Genomic DNA, 21,867 nt, shown 5'->3' with positions numbered 1-21,867 from the left:
ATAAAGCCACTCTGCGGTCGACTGAAATCTTTTCTCTAAATTGATCACAAAATCGCATATATGCACGTTGATCAAACGATTTCAACAGAGTTCCGTCTGCTTCATTCTATTATCTTCTATTCACTTTTATTTAGATTGACTGAAATAAAGTGGAAGATTATCTTTTGATCCGTGTTTGATCGACTCACATCACCATGTTTGTAAAGTATCATGGTTTATGAGGGCATCATCATCATCATCTAGTCCATCACTCTATGTTTAAACCATCAGGTGCAAGAACAGCCGTATGTATCGACTGCAAACATATTCCAGCGTTGATTGCCAGTTGCTGAATAATTGTATGTCTACAGGCGTTGACAGAAATGGGTAAAAATATAGACTGGAAAACGATTTACCATAAATTAAGCGCCTTTAAAAAAGAACTTTGTTTCATGTTACTACTTCACAAATGTTACCTAAGATGTGAATATAGCATTTACAAAGTCGAGACTCTAAAAGCTTCGTATTGACTTCGTGATAATGTTGGTATGCTCAAGGGAAGGCAGTCCTAGTAAAGTCTTCTTTTTTGTAAGGCTTGTCGCGTTGCCGTGAGCAAGCGAAGACAAAGCAAGAAGAAAATGAAGAAAATTAGCAAATTGAGAAAAAGGGCTGCCTCCTACGCACTAATAACACGAACTTGTGATTGCTACTGCCACGGTATTGTGTTGAATGTAGATGACTTGTTTGCGGAGTGGCATATTAGATGTGTGTCTCCACCATGGCGATATTAAAAAATGACATGCTTTATTTCTCTATTTTGCCCCCAAACAAAGCACGGTTAGTTTTTATAGAGACGAAAGGAGTTCAGCAGGTAACTGATTATGCGGACACGGAGTGACATTTCAGGGACATGCCACGCTAACCTGTAACGGACTAAGTAGAATTATCAAACTTAATCGTGAGAAAGACATACATATTTACATTAACGATACCATTCATGCCATTATAACGTGAATGGTATTAGACCAAGGTGCTTTTACAGAAAGATACGCCAATATTTTTAGAATGCGACCAATTTGTGTTGCTTGGTTGACTCTTAAGTTCTTAAGAAAAGAGTTAAGAGAAAAATTGTGAGAGAGAGGGGGAGGGGAAGATGAGAGGGTAGGAGAGGAGCAAGAAGGAGAAAGGAGGTGGAGAAAGAGAAAGAAAAAGAGGAAAATTAGTAAGAGAGAGAAAGAGAGATGAGGGGACGGGTGATAGATTTGAAATATATTATTGTAGCGTTTTGAGAAAAATGACTGCTCCCTTCGTAAAAGTATTATTTAAGGAATTACGTTCATGTATTTTCCGATTCATGATATTACAAGTAGATTCCACGAAAAGATGCAACGAATTAATTTTCTTCAAGAAATAAAAATAAAGGACAAATTCACACACCATTTTTTTCTTTACAACTAGCCATAGCGAACTACTGTCAAACATGCGCACCGCCCCTCTAAATAATGTCCAGCGAATTACCATAATACGCCATCGCTCAAAAAATGGCGCAATTAGGTGAGTGAGCGGCGTGTCTTCTTGATCCTTCTTCTCTCAAATTTTCATCCTTAATGTGAAATTCCGAATTAGAAAATAAGTGCCTTGGGAGTTTGAATAACCATGTGACAATTATTCGACTACCCACTTTAATTGCTAAATTACATTCTAGTCCACTGTTTGTTCATGGTTTCTTGTTATGCAGTGAACCACGACACAGTTTGATTATAAGCGTTATACCATCGTTTATTCGTTTTCAAATTAAATCAATTGTGACGTGGACGTTGTGATTCATGACGGCGCATTGAGTGGTAGGATAAAAGGTGAGTTTTTGCAACATTAGTCTGAAAATGATTAAATAATGAATAAATCGTTGTCCTTATCACCTTTACCTTAATCATCATCATTATCATCATCATCATCATCATCATCATCATTACCACCATCAGTATCACCTTCACCAACACCAACACCACCACTGACACCACCAACGTCATCATTGAGTAGGTTGAGGATATAGATCAAACAAATTGACACAAGAGCAATCGTGATTGACAGTGTCAAGTGTTCTATAAAGACCTGTGGGATGTAAAGATGAGATATTCTGATCACTCGTACTTCTACTCGGAATGAGCATTAGCGAGAGAAAGACAATTTTTGGTTTCATTCCCCATCCTCTTTCATCCTATACATGTAGTTGCTTCGTATTTAATCTTCTGTGTTGTAGGTGCATGGCACGGGGGCACAGTGAAACGCACCCCCGGTGGTAAGACATATAAATATAGAAATAGAAATATTTTACCACCGCGGAATTCACGATTTTAGCCCTTCTTACTTTCTCTCTTTCTATTTCTATCTACCTATACCATCTATTCTTGTGTGTATTTGCTCATGTAATGTAGGTGCACTAGTTTGGAAAGATAGGTGACAAACTTGCATGAAACAGGGAGGAATGAGATGAAAGGGAAGGAAGCTGAAGATGCAAACATAGAAGATAAGATAAAGGAAGATAAGAAAAAGGGAGTCTCATCTTTATGTCACTTTTAACGACAGTCAATTGGACATCAATCCATGTTGAAGTACATGATTAGTGAAAATGAGTTTCGATTAGTATGAAAACTTGTCTGGAACACGACGTTTTTCCACCACCACGACCATAAACTACCAATTTACCTACCACCTTGGTTTCAATATCAACAAACCTGTCGTCATATAGACATAGTGCTATTGCCAACCATACTGGCACCATAAAACCATTACCAATCAACCTCCCACTAGATAACCATTACCAACGTCTCCCCACGTACCATTACCAACCAGCTTTCTTCCATGGTATTATTACCAAACAAAAAAATCACCATAGTACCACTACCAAAATCCTACCACATGAACCCAATACCACCATGGTACCATTACCTACTACCCTACCACCACAGTACCATCATCAAACACATTACCACCTAGTGCCATGACTAGACAACCTACCACCATAGTGATATTCCTATCATACCACGACCATTCAACCTGTCACCTGAGAACCATAACCACCCAACCAATCAACATTACACCAATACCACCCAGTGTAAGCTACACGTCAAGCACCATAACCGACCAACCAAACACCATAGCACCAATACCACCCGGTGTAAGCTATACGTCCAGCACCATGATCAACCAACCAAACACCATAGCACCAATACCACCCAGTGTAAGCAACACGTCAGCTACCACCATGACTATCATCAACGTTCTGTTACCTACTTACACGCATTGCCAATGTGTCCCAGAGTATGTATTCCAGACAGCAATGCGATGAAGATTCCCACCAGTTTGTGGAAAACGATGTTCTGGTCTGTAGGGAGGATCTCAGCGGCTTTCGTCGTCCGTAATGTGGTGATCGTCTTGCGCAACATGAGGACGAGTACGAAGGCAGAGTTAAAGTTCAGGCACTGACCACAACCACGAGCTGCAAAACAGATCGAAATCAAACAAGAGATAAAACAGTATTAGTGATTCTATAAACACTTGTGTTATTTGAATTTAGCAAGCCTTATTTTTAAAAAAAATTATTAAAAAACACGATCAATTTGCATATATGAATCGCAGAAATAAAACTTTAGTTATAACCATCTTAACTCATCTGTTTAAACCATGTTTGGTTTGTGCATCGGTCAATATAGATTTAAAAGTGACATTGCAAAAATAAAAGTTTCTCTACAAGAGAATTTGAAAAACTGACATTGTGTTTGCAGTATTTAAAGGAAAACAATGCACATACCAGGCCTACGCATCAGTACATTATGATCATAAATTGTTTAGCTCCCCAAATTTAACAAAATAATGATTATAACAGGTTAACAGTTTTTTTAACACGCGGCATATATTTACCATAACTCTCTTTGTTTTTTAAGCTTTCATGGTCGGCCCTGGCTAATGGGTTATTTAATGAATGACATACGTTTGTGATAACAATCTAAAGTTCCATTAAGAAATAACACTTCGGAGAAATTAAACTACCTTTATGCAACTAGCCTCTCAAAACAGGGACATCCCTGCAGCAAACTATGACCTATTTCCAAGTTTCATCTAAGTGTTTGGATTGTTTCTTTTATAATGTTGCCGTTCGGGGAAAACATTGAAAACGGGTGTGTTTATCTAGAGAGTTAATTTTGTATGACTATTTCAAAATGCATTTGTGCGTCCGGTTGTCTGGTGTCCATAATCAGGATAATACTTTGAATCTATTTAATTTTTGTTTATTCTTCAAATTTGATTTCCATCAAAGTTGAATTTAAACTTTAAGAGTATTGAACGTTATATATTTCATTTTAAGTTCATGTAGAAATCTATTCAATGTTTACAATACAAGCATATAACACATTAAAAAAAAAAGAAGGGTAAATGGCTTCCTCGAATCATCGGATCAGCGCGTTGGGTCGGGTGGTCGCGTTACCCGACCTTTTGTGAAAACATGCCCCTTTATTCACGAAATGTCGGGGGTAATGTTTGTAAAATAAACCCCTCTCAACTACAAATGGTCTGGTCCAATTTACCCGACACTTCGAGAAAACCGTACGACAAATCTACGAAAGGTCGCGTCATCTTCCGCTTTCGTTTCATGAAAAGTCGTGTAACGCGAACACCGACCGGACGTGATGACCCGATGGTTCGAAGTAAGCCAAATAGGTGAGTCTATAAGATTTTCATACGGGTTGCTTTGATCGTTTTTACAGAATCTGTAACTCAGCACGAACCAATCACAAAGACATTTCATCTCTATTCATTTCCGATAGAAAACAACGTGTACATGTCCTTAGCAATTATTGAAACGCCAGAATGGTGTGGGCAGTGACATGAATTTTCTCAAATGAAAGGGCGTTCAACCCGATCACAAAAGAAATCCGACCAAAATTTAGATGAAAATATCGCGACTCTCTATAGTGAAAATCATTTTAGCATTCGCTCAATTTTAAAATGTTTCGGCGGCATCACTGTATTTTGATATTTATTACAACGAAAAATTCCACCTATGTTTAATTTCCTTCTCTTTATTGTTTTTTTCTTCAAATATTACGTTTTATTGTTTATCTCGTTCTTTGATTATCTCTCTCTTTCCGTCTTTTGTGTCTCTTTGTCTTTCTGTCTTTTTTGGTCTCATTTCTAATGTCTGGCTACTTTGTCCGTATGTTTCCCATCTCTTAATCTCTTCCCCCTCTTTCTCTCCCCTCTCTCTCTCTCATTATCTCACAAAAAACACACTCTCAAATAAGCTTTAAAGCTTCTGGCTAAAATGGAACTCCTTGCTTTTCAGAAAATGAGGAAAATATAATTAGACGATTTATATGGGCATAATCCAATGTGTGTGCCTGCGAGCCTGGTATTGGAACATGTTTGTGAAATCCAGTGACCATTCTCAGTATAATTCAGATATCCGTGACAAAAACTTGGACGAAAAAGCCATGGATACACTGCCATCTCATGTATTTCCAAATGTTTGATTGTTTTAACCTGCATGATGTGGAAAGAAAGACTATTAAAAGCTTATACCTGGTGATTCAATGTCTGTCACCGTATCGGTACATCACGCGATGCCATCTTGCTTATATACAAATTTAACAAAGAGCATTGTTAAAGTTATTTGTTTGAAATTCCATATTGAATGCAATTCCATTTTCATTCCATATTTCTTCCAAAATACTACTATCAACGTAAACATCTAACGCGCTCCTTTGAGTCGTATGCTTCGCTTCATCTTATTTTAAAATAATGTTATGTCAATAATATTCCATCTTTAACTGAAGCACTTTCTTCTTAACCGTATTATATCCGCTTCAATAGAGAATGGGTAGAATATCTCGCTGGCGTGCATGCATTAAGGGAAAAATAATCGTTACTTAAGGACATGAACGATCACCTAAGACTGTTGGCAGAAGCAGCTTACAATTTATCTGGTATTTACACGTCTCCATGGTGAATGTATTAGTCATTATTCTGATAAAATACTCTTTTTGTCCGACGAGAAGCGGTAGATGGTTTACATCTTCTTGTTATTACATACTAAAACGCGAGTTTCTTAACCGTTCGAACTGGTCAATAGCATTAAAGCCCCTCTTTCTCGGCGTTTATTGAGCACTTATACTATTACATTTAGTAAAGACCCCATTTGACCAGAGATATCAACTACAGAGGGTATTCAGATGATGCCTACAACAACCGAAATAACCTAAATAAAGTACCTATTTTCTGATTATTTGCCATCTTTTAAAACTGAGAGTGTAAAGATCAAAATTATTATTTATGCCACTAAACATGGAGAGGTTTTGCGGACATGTGCGATGAATTTGCACACTAATTTGCTGGGAAAGTTAAATTTGACTATTATAATTAAAATATGTTGATAACATCGCATAATCGACTTAAATTCTTTCCTCATTCAGGCAAAACCGTCATCTTAATGGATCTAGATCGAGACTTTAAAGCGGGATTGCACTACTTGTAGCTATACTTGCGCCCTCTATACAGCCAACAATGCCTTAGCGGTACCCGTTGATCCCCCATAGTCCCCTATTTCTTATGTTAATTGAGAGCTGATTTGATGAAATAACCACCTGCCAGTGACCACGCAGGGAGGTCTAATTCCTCCTGGTCAAACTAGTGCAGATAGGCTTTAAATCCACCTTGCCCCAGTTCAAAACGTCGAGAAGGGACATTTCCCTGATTTGCCACTCCGTACCCAGGAGAGACATGGCGTATCTCCGAAGGAGACGACCCTTAATTCTCCCTATGTAATTCATCTCGTCTATTACATAAGAGGAGTAGTCCCCCGAGGATAGAGAAGGAACACACGATTGTGATCAATCACGAGTCTGGTGATTGTGTCAGGAGATTACTTCTGTCTTTAAATGTTATGTAGATCTATAATGATGATAGTATTATTATATGATATTATATGATTTTGTTTTTGGTTGTTATTGAGTCACCTTAGGGAGAATGCCAGCCTGAGTATTGAGCAGATGAAAGTCCAGCGAAGCGATACAAAATGATACTGTGGGAAAGGTACCGTATACTTTATTCCCCTCACTTTATGTCAAACCTCGGCGTTTATCCAATTTCATATTTCCATATCTACTAAAGTTTACTCTCGAGTTCAATTTTGATCAATTTTTCCACTGTACGCTGAAATCTAATAACAATATCAGACAAAGGGTCTGGCAGAAAGGTTGTATTTTTACCAACATTTCAGCAGTTTATTAATATGACACGCCTTTTGTGGATATTCACAACCAACCTGAATGAAAAGTACGCTCTGGACCTCTTTGAAGGTATTCAATCATTAATAAACTGTTAATATCAAATGGTCAATATTGACACAAGAGGCATTTTTTTCGATTGTCATCCGCTTTCGTTTGCAATTTATCGATAAGAAATATCATGCACCATTGGAGGCAAAGTTCACCATCAGAAAAGACATATCTCTATCATCTGAGTTTATTGAAATGACCGGGAACTCATCGATATTCATTAGTAATACCTCTCAAACAAGTCGTTATAGCATTCATTGTTGTGTTTAGCATGAAAGAAACCGGTGGATTCATTATGTATTTCAATTACCCATGCCTTATTTCACGTGAGTTACGATTTAGAACAAAATCAAGCTGAGTTCAATTATCATCTAATATTTAAACGAATTGATCATTGGTTATTGGCAGTTGAAGGCAGAATAATTTTGCACAAACACAACATAAATAATCGTTACACATTGTGATAGCGATTTTTATAATAACAATCACTTGCTTACTGAATATATCAACCTTTTCCCAAAAAAGGAAAACACCTCCAAAATTACTAAAATAAAATCAGAAAATTATTGAAATAATAGCATGTAAGGCATGTAAAATAAATATAGATAAGTATTTGCGACTTTGGAGACTCAGACTTGATTGTAGATGCATCAGTTAATTAAATGTAAATAACAAAGAAAAATTCCTATAAGGTCTTAAGGCCCAAACAGATCCTTAATTTTGTTCCTGTGAAAACAGAAACACGATTATGTAAATGTTTTCAGGATATTTTCCCGTTTTTTTTCTTCTTCTTAACCTTGAATAAGAATACAGTTATAGACAATTAAGAGCTCTTGAGCCCTTGTTTATCTCTTGTTTTATCAGAATATTGATACTTATCTGCACACAAGTGATTTTGAAGTATTTTATTGCGCATGATTTTCCTCGTAATAAAAATAAACCCAAACGTTCATTGCAAAAAATAAAGAACACTGGACGAAAAACTCGGGCGCCACTGCTTCGTGTGGTTATCAAGCTAATATTGATTTCCAATTTCTGACAGCTTATCAAAATTAATATTCAACATGAGATATGCATTCAGACTCAGGTAGCCTGGTAAAGTAAACTTTGGTGGATATCACATTTGGATAAAAGGTAGGATTTATTCTTTTGAATACTAATTTTAAACCTTTAGCTTAATTTATGAAACAGTTATGAATAATGCATTAGTCCTGTAGCATACCTAGATTATGAAATATATGTCTACTCAATAAAAAGCTTTTAAAAGCTGAATTTAAACCTTTAGCCTAATTCATGAATCAGTTATGAATAATGCATTGGTCCTGTAGACTCCCTGGATTATGATATCTATGTCTACTCAATAACATTGATTGAGTTGTTTTGATCTTTTCGTAATGTTTTTTTGTTTTTTTTCGTCATGTTCGGGGAAGCACGGATAAGTGTCGTGAATACCTGGCCAATTTTAAACTTATAAAGAGAGAGAAAATTGACTTGAATGACTTGAGTTATTCATTGGATGTTTTGGGATATATGGAAAATGGTTGTTTTAAATAAGGAGAGGAAGCTGATGGGATGGAGACAGAGGAACCAATAGAGTTCAATAGAAAAGATAGCATGAGAGAAATTGTAAACAGGCAGAGCTATTTAACGAAAAGCATAGAACTGAAGAAATGGGGAAGTAGACAGTGAAAGGAAAGAAAGGAGATAGAGAGAGAGAGAGAGATAGAAAGAGAGAGACGGGGAAAGGGAGTAGAAGAAGCGAGGGAGGGAGAAGGAAAGAGAGAGGGGGAGTAGATAGATAGATATAGATAAAGAGAGACAGAGAAAGAGGGAGGGAGGTTGATATATAGATAGAGAGAGAAAGAAAGAAAGAACGAAAGATCGAGAGATCGAGAGAGAGAGAGGGAGTAGATCATGTGATTTTTTTTCGGTGACATACCAACGCTGGTGGAATATCTACGCCTGGGTTGATTCTGTAAACATTGCATCTACAATTCGATTAAAGAAGTCAACACTGTCATGATATATGTGGATTTGATTAAAAGTGCTTATTTGCGATTCGACGGTTGCAATGTGACTCTAATTTCTTGAGCGATCGGCTAGATTCAATAAAGACCAGAGGAGACTACCAGAGATGATGGTAACGAAACTGATGCAGGAATCCGGTGATGAGGGGGAAAGCAACCGCGTTAAAAAAAGAAAATTCGAGAAAAAAAAAATCAGAAAACTACTCCATTGACCTCGAAAAGAAATCACTTATTGACTCTCTCGCTTGAATTCCAGCAATTTCTAAAATGTGATTTAAAAATATATATTAAACAGATTGTTGTATCGCCACATACACAGAGGGAATTGCATAGACAGATCGGTATCTTGTGCATTCCATATCACCGTGGATGCGCCCATTTATCATATCATTTTAGCTCATTTTATTAAGCGTCTATCTATCAACGAAGTAATTGCTTAAATCAATTGGATGAAAATGCACGATAACGAAACACAGATACAGCCAGTGAGCAAATTGCGTTTACAGCGGCAGATAAATCCGGATATAGACTCAAGATCAACGGAGTAAGCAATTAAAACCAGACAAATCATATGAATACTATTTTATTTCGTAAAGTTATTAACATTATTTTGCAATGCTTTGCTTGATTTTTTAGATATTGATTGACGGTTCTTTGGTTCTTTTATTTTTCCTGTTTTGGAATATTAAAATTTGTCTAAATAACAAGCTGTCTATTTTATTTCCCTAATGAAACAATATGTATTAATATATATGTACATGTATTTTGATTTAATTGTGAGAATTAATTTTCATTTGAAGGTTTCTTTAATTAAGGAAAGTTTAAATTACAGCTCATGTCTTAGCTTTTCGGAAAAAACAGTTTCAATAGTCGGAAACCCTGTTGACGTAACGATCATCCCCCCCCCCCCCCCCCCCCCCCATTCATCGCATCTGAGTAGAAAGTTATTTTAATTCATTAGTTTTGTTTTTCTTTTATATTGAAAACTTGGTACAAATGTAATGCCATATGTGTGTTTGTGTGTATGTGCATTTGGATACTAGTGTGTGGGTGGGTTGGTGGATGTAGACATACATTTTTTATGCAGTGCTTGCGGCTTTCACCAAGGTAGAGTCTATTTCTTTAAATTCGGATCATTGAATCATTCCAATACCCCACAGAATAAATCAGTTTTTCTCCTGTACCATATGACCAGCCTAATTACCCAATTTCCTTCTGGCGATTTGGGATTCAACAGTGTAAACCCCAATCGCATGACCAGTGTTCTCGATTTTATCCTGTTACAACCAACACATTTGATTCCACTCTTCTTCTTCGAATAACGATCACACCCGCCCTTGTCACCGTCTTCTCGTAAAGTTAAACAAAATCGGAAGACCTTGATATGAACCACCCCCCTCATAACAATAATAATAATAATATTAAGTTACTGTATAGCTCATAGTACATTATGAAATAACGTCTCTTCGCGCTTCCAAAGAGCTTTGGAAATTATTACCCTAGCTTTAGCTCCAGCAGCCGTTTTCAGCACACAGTGCATTTCAAGGAATAATCCTACCAGCTACCCATTTACTTCACCTGGGTTGAGTGTGGAAAATGTAGATTAATGTCTTGCCAAATGACATTAGTACCGCGGCGGGACTCGAACCGCGGACACATCCACATTCACAGTCGTTTCTGAGTCACTGTTTAAAAAAGTAGAGAGAAAACCCACCTGTTATGAGGCACCAATTTGATTTCTTTTTGGCGTAGCGGTACGCGGCCTCGGTGAAGAGAGCGACGTTGATTAAAATGAACACGACTAGGAAGAGGATTTTTCTGTAGTTGTTGTGAACGTATCTCCAGGTCAGGTACCTTGGTAGAACCCTTCGAGACGGCTTCAGGGACGGTGGTTTCAACCAACTAGCTGCACTGTAAAAACATACAAACAAAATATGTATACACTTGTTAATACTATTAAACAAAAATTGAAAACGATGTGCAGGGGCAAAGCTGCCATTATGAACAATACACTTTATCACTATAGGTTTTAGTGTTGTACAATGAGAAACCAATTTTATAATACTGACAGTATTTTGCAATCTTTAATGCTCGCAGTTATAACTGCATTTCAAAAACTAAAATTTCCTACTGAACCAGAGAGAGAGAGGGAAGGGGGGGGGATTTAGGGGGATATAAAACCTGTAAGTGAGAGAGGCGACAAGAAAGGAAAGACCATTCGAATGGGGAGGGAGAAAGAATGATAGAAAGAAGGGAGAGAGATAGCGAGAGAGAGAGGGAGAGAGAGAGAGAGAGAGAGAGAGGGAGAGAGAGAGAGAGAGAGAGAGAGGGAGATGGAGAGAGAGAGAGAGAGAGAGGGGGGAGAGGGGGAGGGAAGTAGGGAAGGAGAAAAATGAATGAGAGAAAAAAGACAGATTGAGTTGGGGCAGGGAGGAAAAGGTGAGAAGGAGAAAGGAGAAAAAAGGGTAGAAAATAGTGAGGGGTATAGAGACACTCCGGATATACACTCAAGCTTAGTTATCTGTATAAATCATGAACACAAATTCAAAATGTTGAAACAAAAATTAAACATGTTTGTACCGAACAGGATGATTTGTTTTTGTTTTGCCTCTTGACACATAGTAATAATGTCCTTGGATAGACACTGCCGATGGAGCAGGGTAAAAGGAGGGGGAAAACAAGCCACTAAAGTGGATGACATAGAAAGGTTCATTATTCCGAAGGTTGATCATTTATGAACTCTGTGATATTATGGTAATGTACTTGGATGTAAGCCCCTCTATGAAAGGCAGCGTCCCACGTAGGGATTACATCGTGAAAGTGCACCGGTATCAAAACAATATGAGCCAACTATACCGTCACGATAAAAAAAGCCCGTCGATAAAAAAAACCATGAAATGCAAGTTTGATGACGTTCAGTGTATATAGACCTTAACACGATATTGCATCTTTTCATGCTCACTTTTGTTCATAAACGCCTCATCCCCGTGAAAGCCCCCTGTAAATCCTTTCTAAATTAAATATTTATAACAACCTATCGACGAGCGGGAGGATAGCCTTTTTGCATTTAAGCGAATCTTGTCCGTCGATTCTTCCAACACAAAATAACAAATTGCTGCCAATTTAGGTACCCAGTGTCTACTATGGGGGATAAATCATATCTGTGAATAGAGAAGAGAGGAGAAGAAAAATAACACGGTGGAGGGTGAGAGTAGGAGGGGGAGGGAAAGTTGGAGAGCGAGCGAGTGAGAATACTATATTGCTGTTAAGATTGATGTAAGGCTTGTCTCTTTGGATATCTCCCGTCAATCCCCGCGTCTAAATTGATCAAATGAATGATGGTGAGAGTTGATAGATATCAGAGACCGGTGGGCCAGCTGAGATGCAGTCAAACCATCCCCTTTCCTAGATGGGAGATGACATCCCAAGTGGCCCGCCTCAGGGAATACATTCTCCCAAGCGAAATGGAAAGGAATGTGAAGTTCCATTTCCGACTTTATTCCCAATCAATTATTTGGAAATATTTTCTCTTTTGTATCATACACTTACAAACAAATGAGATTCGAAATTTTCCATAGAAAACAAAAATTAAAATGCGTGTATAATGAAAAGGGATTACGTCTGCCGTAGGACCGATGAATATATTTTAGATATAGATCTATATCGAGAAGGCAATTTGATTACGATATACTAGTCTCTACTTTAGGTAAAGAAAACAAATCACGTGACAATCAGCGTTGAAAGCTGAAATAATATTGCCTGAACAAATGGGGCAGCATGGCATGGATGTTCATTCATGGAAAATTATGTCATCCCCACCAACTTCAGTGATTGTATATTCTCAAGACCCCTTTTTTGTTTCTGTCACATCTTTAAGGATGTCTTTTTTCCCCTAAACATTATATTAACGCTATATGACAACAATTGATAATGGGCTTTTAGATCAGAAAAAGTTTATTATTCGAGATGATGAACCTACCAGTGCCAGTAGGGTACAATACTACAAATATACGACAGGAGAGAATACATAAATCAAAATTATACACGTTAATTTTTCATCATGTACTCTTTTTTTTTCTTTATTTAAAATAGACCAGCCACAGTAACAAAAGAAAGCCTATTGTATAACTACTGTGATGTGAATTATTGATTGCCATCCAAGATGAGACCGAAAAGTCACAAAGATATAGATTTCAGCATTTTCCATAAATATGAAAGCTTTAAGTGAGATTGCACAATACAGATCCGAAAACCCAACCGGTACAACACCCCCTCTGTTGTGTCAAAATGTACTTTCATCATCTGAAATGGTCATAAGTGTCGATTTGGCGTGTATAGTGGGATTGCTATAAGTGTGGTAATGGACGGTAGATAATTGAAAAGCTCCTCCCACATGAGTGCTACTGCAATTCTCGCTTAATCAAAAGTCTGGTCTCCGTTAATCAAAAGTGTAACTATTAGAAATACTCGACTAACGACCTTTCATGTTCGAGAGTAAGATGCTTGAGAATTTGTGCCAGGCCAAAAAAAAAAAGACGGAAGGGAAACAAGAGCTCGACATGGAGTGACGGAAAACGCAACAGTGAAATACAATGTGTACACAAATTTAAAGATTAGGAGAATTGTTATTGTCTGTGAGATTCCTAACTTTATATTTTCTTGAGTAGTCAATGGATTAGATATGTATAAGACAAACCGTAGTTCTGAGAAAAATTAAAAATAATTCTGCCTTTTCAACCTTGCACATTTTACCAATGGGAAATTTAGGGAGATATTTATTCTGTCCTTGCAAAATCGCCTTGGTTACTAACGATGACAAACAGACTTAAATTTAGATCTGGATATATAATTTTTTAAACTCCTACGAGACGAGAGAAATAAAAATAAACGAAACTTTAAAGAAACGATATGTCAGTGATACCCAATGGACATTGGTAAAGGGCAAGTGCACCTCTTTGTTTTGAATACCTTAATATATATACATCTTATCCGTCAAAATAGACACTAAGTAGGACACTCAGTTCTCTACACTGAGGTAGTGCTATGACTGTGTAAATGGGATTTTCCCGTCAAAAGGGGTAATGTAGTGAAAATAGTTATATGGTAATTATGAAAATGTAGAGCAATTGGAATTCGGCAGTTTAGTGAATACTAATAAAAAATACTAATAAAAAAGAGTGCTTGATTAAACAACCACTATGAGGGTCAACATCTACCCCTCTTGAGAGTTACCTCTTATTCATCAAATGATTCATTTACCCTAAATTGTTCTAATATGATATGGTATTAATACAATATCATTGGGCTCACTCACAATGTAAACAAAAAATTGATTTCAAAAGTCGTGGCTTCTTTTGTATATATTTGTGTTTGCCAAGCCAAGTCCGTAGTGACATATTATTAGTAAACATATGTAGAAGTGTATTGTAGAGTTGCATTATCGGGGAAATTATAAAAAAATGCTTAGCGTCATTCGATGTATGAGTGTATGTCGTAAATATAATCCATGATGGTTGTCGAGGATTAATTCTTTGGAAAAGAAGGACTGATTAACTCCTGTAAGCTGGTTTTAATAACCACAGTGCATCATATTTAAAAGCTATGGTGGGCGTATTAAACCTCATTCATGTCTGTGGTAGCTGAGTGCAAATACTCCAGTAGTATTCTCGACGAGGACAAGGCCTGGTAATGGCAAAGTCACTCGTGATAGTAAGCTTATGGTCTCAAGAAATTCCTAAATGTTAAGGATGGTAAGATACACGTACACGCAGTCTTGAAGATAGTGTTATACACCTAATGAAATGTCGTGACGAATGAATGAATTACATAAGAAAAGATCCCGACAACTAATCTGCGCGTACGATGTAGGTGACATTTTGAATAATGAAGAGGGAGATTTTGTTCGACAAGATATATTGTTTAAATATGTATTTACTTCCAAGCATATATTTGTTTATCCTTACTCGATTTTGTTCTGTATACCGTATTGAAATGAGTCTATAATAAGCTTCAAATCTATAGACCGTAGATTTTCATATAGCTCGAAGCTATAACAGTCATCAGAATTAAGGAGCTCTTTGAATACCAATGAAAACAAATAAACTTTTGGTTAGAATGATTTGTGGGTTTTCATTGATATGATAGTCTTTTCTATTTTCATGAATTAACCCCCAATCGCACGCACCGATGCGAAATGCATTGTATAAACGATATTTCATCTTCTCTAATGTCCTGGGTCATATATATACATACATATATCAATAATTTCAAGTGATAGTTTAATACCTCGAGGTATATGAGATAACAAGACTTCAAATATTTGCCTCTAACATACAGACCGACATACGTCACTATGACGTCACATACCCATCCAGCAAGCCTTTCCATTTTTTCGTCATTAGAGATTAGCTCTTGAATAAATGAGTGGACAATAGTGGAATATCTTTAGCTAATGGCAGATTGAGCAATGTCTCTGCACGTGATCAAAAGAGAGGTGAAAAATCGACTATAGCAATGAAAGACTGACGCCACGAGGTTATACCTTTCTCGTCTGAAATATTGAACAGCCATATTAGGATGTCCGAGTTATTTCAGAATATAGTCTTCCTCTCTTTTTGTAAATAAAAATTACTTTCCGCTATGCTGACGGCTTCTGGATGGAGGTTTGATTGAGAATTTCAATTTGTCACACCACCGAGAAATCCATACCAAATGCGGATTTTGGTTCGTGTATATGGGCAATATCACACGCTTTCTATTGTTGCCGATTTACAGAATGGTTGATTGGCCGCCATTAATATTATAAAACAGCACTATACGATATTGCTTTGCCATTGTGATATGAATTTTCGATGCATTTTAGGGGGCTGGAAACTAGAAGTCCAATCTCAACTGTGTTTATAGAAAGCTAGACAATTAGGTGAAGGTCTCTATAAAGGATTAAACTTTAATCATCATTTCGGAATCATTGTTAATTGACCTGACACGAAGGCAACTTTGTATAAGCTTGGTATTTTTGATGAACAAATACCCGATGATTTTCCATGACCTGCATGCATATATAGCATAAATAAACCATTGTTCCGTTATCTACGACGCTACGTCCACATCTACCAAAGATCGTTCAACAAGAAAGGAAAATACCATAATATGGCATAAATAAATTAACGTTAGCACGGTATCTGAAGTCGAAAAACTCAGAAATCATAGGTCACAAACTTAGAATAAAAAAGCGTGAACCATCCAATGAGTTGTAAAATCGAGTTGCCTAAAACATATTATACGCAAACTACGCGTTGATCCATATTAGAATGCATCGAAGGCTGTCTATGAAACAAACGCATTCTATTTGAAATGATTTTAGGCCTGTGTTAATTTGCTAGTGCGACTTGTGCCTGAAATGATTCCGTCTGATAAAATTCTGTCTGTACATATCTTTCTGTTGAGGGTATGTCGTCTTTTTACCCCTCTTCCTCATTCTCTCTCTCTCTCTCTTGATCGATCGATCGATCTCTCTTTGTTCCTATTTCCCATTTTTAAAACTTACTATCGTCTTATCTTTCTCTCTCTCTCTCTGTCTCTCTCTCTCCCTCCCCCTCTCTCTCTCTCTCTCTCACTCTCTCTCTTTGTTATAACTTTCCACTTTTAAAACTTACGATCGTCATCTATCAATACCATTAAACATTATATTACTTTTCTAAGAGCGATTCTCTGTTCTTGATATATCCCTCCCCCTCAATGTGGATAATTGGATACATCCGTGTAACGTCATCTTTGAATGTTGTAAGAGTATATACGTAATGTATTCCAAGTGGATGGTGCTTTCCTAAGCAATTATTGAGAGAATGAAAGGTTAATCTGATATATATACAAGTTTATTACATTCAGCTAACTCGGTAAACTCTTAATAGTGTCATCTCAGGAGATCCAATTATGTGTTATGAATTGAATAAAGTTGAATAACAATGTTGGATTATAAAATTATGAATCACTGACCGAGCGTTTACTTCCGATGCAACTTTAAATCATTTTTAAGTGCTTACAATTATTGGACGAAATTGAATGGAATGTATATTCCTTGGAGACACAATATGATAACCATTTTTTCATGAATTGTTTATTAGTGGATTTTCCTAAGATTACAGCACATAAAGATAAAAACAGCTGAACGTCGTGCGTTTGATTTTCTTGAGATTAGGGTCTTTGACATGTGTTGAAAGCAACACCGCAAAATAGGTTTCCAAGCCGTTTAGAGCTTCCCACGCCCCGCCGGGCAACTGGAGAGACAAACAGGGTAAATGCATCAGTGCCTTCAATCATCAATAGAAAAAGGAGGACGAGGACGAGGACGAGGACGAGGAGGAGGAGGAAGATGAGGGAGTGGAGGAGATAATAGAATAAAAGCGATACCGCCTCCCTGAAGGTTACACAGATGGACCGTATTGTTCGTGTTTCCATTACACGGTCACTCCAAATGAAATACTCCATAAAGCAATGCTAATCAGGTCAGTGGAACTCATAATCGTACCGTCGAAAAGTTTCTTTCCCTACTTTACCGGCAGAATTGGGATGACCGGTTGTAATCATAGGATATCTAAGCTTGACTAATCACGTGTCATATGGTTGATTAATGTGTTGAAATGATAGCGAGTGGTTTCCCATGTCAGTGGTACGGGGCGTCATCCATCCAGAACCGTGGTCTGGTGTCGGATGAGCCTAGGAATGAGAAAGGAACCCCGGAGGTGAGATTCCATCATTTACAGGGGTGTAAGAAATCACCCGCCACCAATCTTTCATTCCACCGAAATAATAATTGGACTGCGTTTGATTACACGAGAGCGTGAAAAGTGTCGGGAACTTAAGCCCAGCTTTACAGGGGACGCCAATGAAATTATATGTGGGTCAGATCCCGCCAAATAATCTTCATGTTATCTACTGATTAACTTCTCGTTGGCCTATCTTTCTCTTCTCTTCTCCTCCTCCTCCTCGACTCGCAGGTGCGTATCGCTCTCCAAGACAGAGATGGTTTCGATATATCGACCATTCCTACAAGACAGTGCAGTCTCTCGGGATGAAAAGGAACTCGGAAAAACATTCTTATTGATGATACTACTATTTCATCATGACCCAACTTTCCATTTTAGCAAAAAGAAGTCAGACTCTCTTTTACCGTGGTACTTATATTTCTCGCGCAGTACCAGTTGAATTTCCTTTACTTCTCTCCCCCCACGGGGATGGGCAGAACGAGCTTATAAGTTGAAGATAAGCTGTTCAAAGACAGTTTTTTAGAATGGTAGCGACACTGGCGATTTTAAAGCACTAAGACGGCATGAAATGTGGCGATGGAGTGAGTAGAGAATGGTGGAGGATAGTGGCTGTGTTTACAGAGCCGAGACCGTCTTTCGTCATCAGGAGAATTTGATACTGCAAGCTATGCTTCCTCTACATCTCGACTACCATTATTCCATCACGTACTCTACCTAAACCATATTACTCAACATGGACACGCGCAAAAAAATAAGATTTTTTTTTTTTCGAGCTAGAATATGACATCACATGTGTCCTGAGGCATATATAGAAAATCGTTGTCTAAAAGGGAGTTCCACTAGACCAAGATGTTTACTCCCAAGATTAATCGAATGGGGAATTAGGATCATGAATATATACCAGTAACTTTCAATCCCAGTTATACAAACTATATTAACAGAACAAATCGATGTCAATTTTACTCATTTCCTTTGACTTAGGAATATTTATCGAGACAATTTTTAAAGAATATTAAAGTATTGTTTGTTTAAGGGATCTTTCATTATCATCTTGAATGATAACTTAAATTCGACCATGCTCAGATCAATACGATAATCACAATATATGAATAATAAAACACCGGGCAGAGCTGTGGATTGAAATGGGTGACACCAATGTTGCAAAATTGGTTTTGAGTTTCTGATAACTTTATCATCAAATAAACATTTACATTTACTTTACTTGTACATGTATTAAAGAGAACTGTTGCTGAGCTAGCGCCATGAGCGTCCCTGGATGGTGTGTGCGCTCTACAAGTTTACACTATTAATATTATTATTATATACTACAACAGGACATTGGGGGAATCAATCCGTTTCTAGTCATTATCATATTAGAGCTTGTTATTGAGTGTTAAATCTAAATTATAAAAACCGGATGGAAACTAATATGTTTTAGCTCAATGGAATCGCCGTGTCAATTTTCACGGAAACTCATTCTGTGTGTCAGAGCATGAACCTAATACAAGAGTCTCAATAAAACATCAAATATGTCTGATCTTATCTTTCATTTACTCGGAGTCGAAGCCATTAATGACAATTACTACCTGACACCTTACTATGCTAGAGGCTTCAATAAGAGATGAGGCTTGAGAGACTGAGTGGCTCTGAGTTAATCTATCCTTTGTGGTCTGTGATGTCTCCTCACTAAGCTAGTGAGGAGACATTTAAAGCCCCACTGCACTATTAATAGCTATTTGCACCCTCTTTATAGCAAACAATGCCTAATCGGTGACCATTGGCCCGCCATGGTTCCCTTTTTCTCATGTTACTCGAGAGCTGATTTGATGAGATAACCACCTGTCAGTGAACATACAAGGGAGGTCTAATCCCTCCTGGCCAAACTAGTGCAGAGGGGCTTTAACATTTTGACATTACCCATATGCGAAAAGCAAAAGACTTTAACACCATGAAGACGTACGTGTATGATCATTCATTGAACGCTTTCATTCTGATATACAAACGAAAGAAGAAGACATAGTTGGGAACATGGCGCTTTTCCAATCCAATTAGGTTACCTCCAGTTGATACCTGCATGTACATGTCTGTGTTTCGTGGTGTCCTAGTATTTATTAGCCTGGATTCAGTATGGTAGCTGTTGTTACGGCTCTCTAAGCATTCAATGAATCCACCCCCCCCCCCCCCATTCCCCCACAGGCAAGTCGGGGCCCATTTACTGGACCTGGGTCGAGAGTGGCAATCTAGATTAACGCATCGCCAACATAAATTTGTGTTGAACCGATGACCTTTATCTAGGCTATATCAAGCGTTGAAACCACAATTAGATCAGTCGGGGAGGTCGCGGTGGCTAAATATTATGAATAATTTAATAAAGAAGAATAATGATAAAACAAATCAGCTTTTCTGCCTCAATCTTCATGGCATCTACATGTAAAAGATGTCCATAATATTCTTATCGATAGCCCATTCTCCACAAAGCCTATCAATCGAAGGACTGAAACCCTTATTGTATTATACAGTCTATGAAATGAAATAATATTCCGTTGTTAATAAGATCTTATCAACTAATATGGTAGGAGCCATCTTTTAAAACTTTTTGTGTACGATAAAGGAAGAAGAGGAAAGATTGCTGATGGCATAGCATTCGGTTCACATTTTTGTAATTTTTTGGAAATAATTATACAACACACGTAAGACAACAAAAGGTGACGCATTCGCTGGAAGAGTTTCGTATAGATCTGCACCCCTCAGATGCGAAATTAGAATGGACAACCTTAAACGAAAAGATAGGACAGCGAGAAATTGGAAGAAGTCATGGTAACTGGTTTAAAAAGAGGGCAGGTGACCCGAAGAGATCACGGTCAGTTAATATTCCTCTTTAGTAGAGAGATTGACCGTGTTATTATCCCCTCCACCGAGAATAAGAATAAAGGGAAATTGGTATTCCCCGAGTATTTCCCATTAATCTACATATCGTCTTCTTTCATGGAACGGAAACCCGACGGTTTTTCAAGAGTCCAAGGACATTGATTTCTCTAAATATAAAATTTATTGGATGAAAATGACCAGAGTGCCTATATACCAAGGGGCAGTGCGTTCGAGAAGTGTCGTCGTATATCTGTTGACATAATTTCTATGAATAGAATGAACTGGTTTGTCTTTCTACGAGAGAGTGACAAGTAGCTTTGAAGTAGTGAAACAAAACAAAAATGATATAAAAAGGATGAAAAATAAGTTTTACAATTTTACATTATAAGTAGTACGACATGTTGTCATTCGATGGCCTTCTTAAGCGTGTTGATAAAGACAATTTGTTTTTCTTCTCAGAATATCTAGCATTATTTTCTGCAATATCAATATATTTCTAAAGAAGCTGCAAGATGACTTTATTTCGTTAGAACTCATGGAACACTTAGCGTCTTTGGCTATTCAAGACAGAAAAAATAGACCAGGAGCATCAGAGACATACAGCTTTATAATGTCTCTCCTAATCATACATATTCCCTGTTTGTCGTCAGGGTCTTCACTCAATAAGTACAGGAATCCATTTTTGTCGATTAGAATTGTCCATGGTGCATGTTGTATGGGAGAGAGAGAGATGCCTCAAAGAAGACGTTCGGAAATCGGAAGGTCATCCCGAGGAATATCATCAATGAATTACACGCACGCACCGATCTTTAAGAGGATTACAACGTCGGGTGTATTGCGAGTCGGCATGGAATATGAAGGATGATGGCTGTCCTTCCTTAGATCATCCGTATT

At 37.5% G+C, this 21,867-nt stretch overlaps 1 protein-coding gene across 1 annotated transcript in view; it reads right to left on the bottom strand.

Moving 5' to 3' along the window:
- Positions 1–21,867, bottom strand: part of LOC581656 (NADPH oxidase 5) — a 63,570-nt gene that overhangs the window by 21,419 nt on the left and 20,284 nt on the right. Inside the window, exons 4-5 of the mRNA XM_030999948.1 lie at positions 11,055–11,251; positions 3,278–3,478 (exon numbers count right to left, since the gene is read on the bottom strand). Of these exons, the coding sequence (XP_030855808.1) occupies positions 3,278–3,478; positions 11,055–11,251 (398 nt within the window). The remainder of the gene's footprint in view (positions 1–3,277; positions 3,479–11,054; positions 11,252–21,867) is intronic.

The sequence above is a fragment of the Strongylocentrotus purpuratus genome, unplaced genomic scaffold (genome assembly GCF_000002235.5).
Source record: "Strongylocentrotus purpuratus isolate Spur 01 unplaced genomic scaffold, Spur_5.0 spur5_scaffold_6, whole genome shotgun sequence".
Classification (NCBI taxonomy): Eukaryota; Metazoa; Echinodermata; class Echinoidea; order Camarodonta; family Strongylocentrotidae; genus Strongylocentrotus; species Strongylocentrotus purpuratus.
This window is presented reverse-complemented; position numbering and strand designations above follow the sequence as displayed.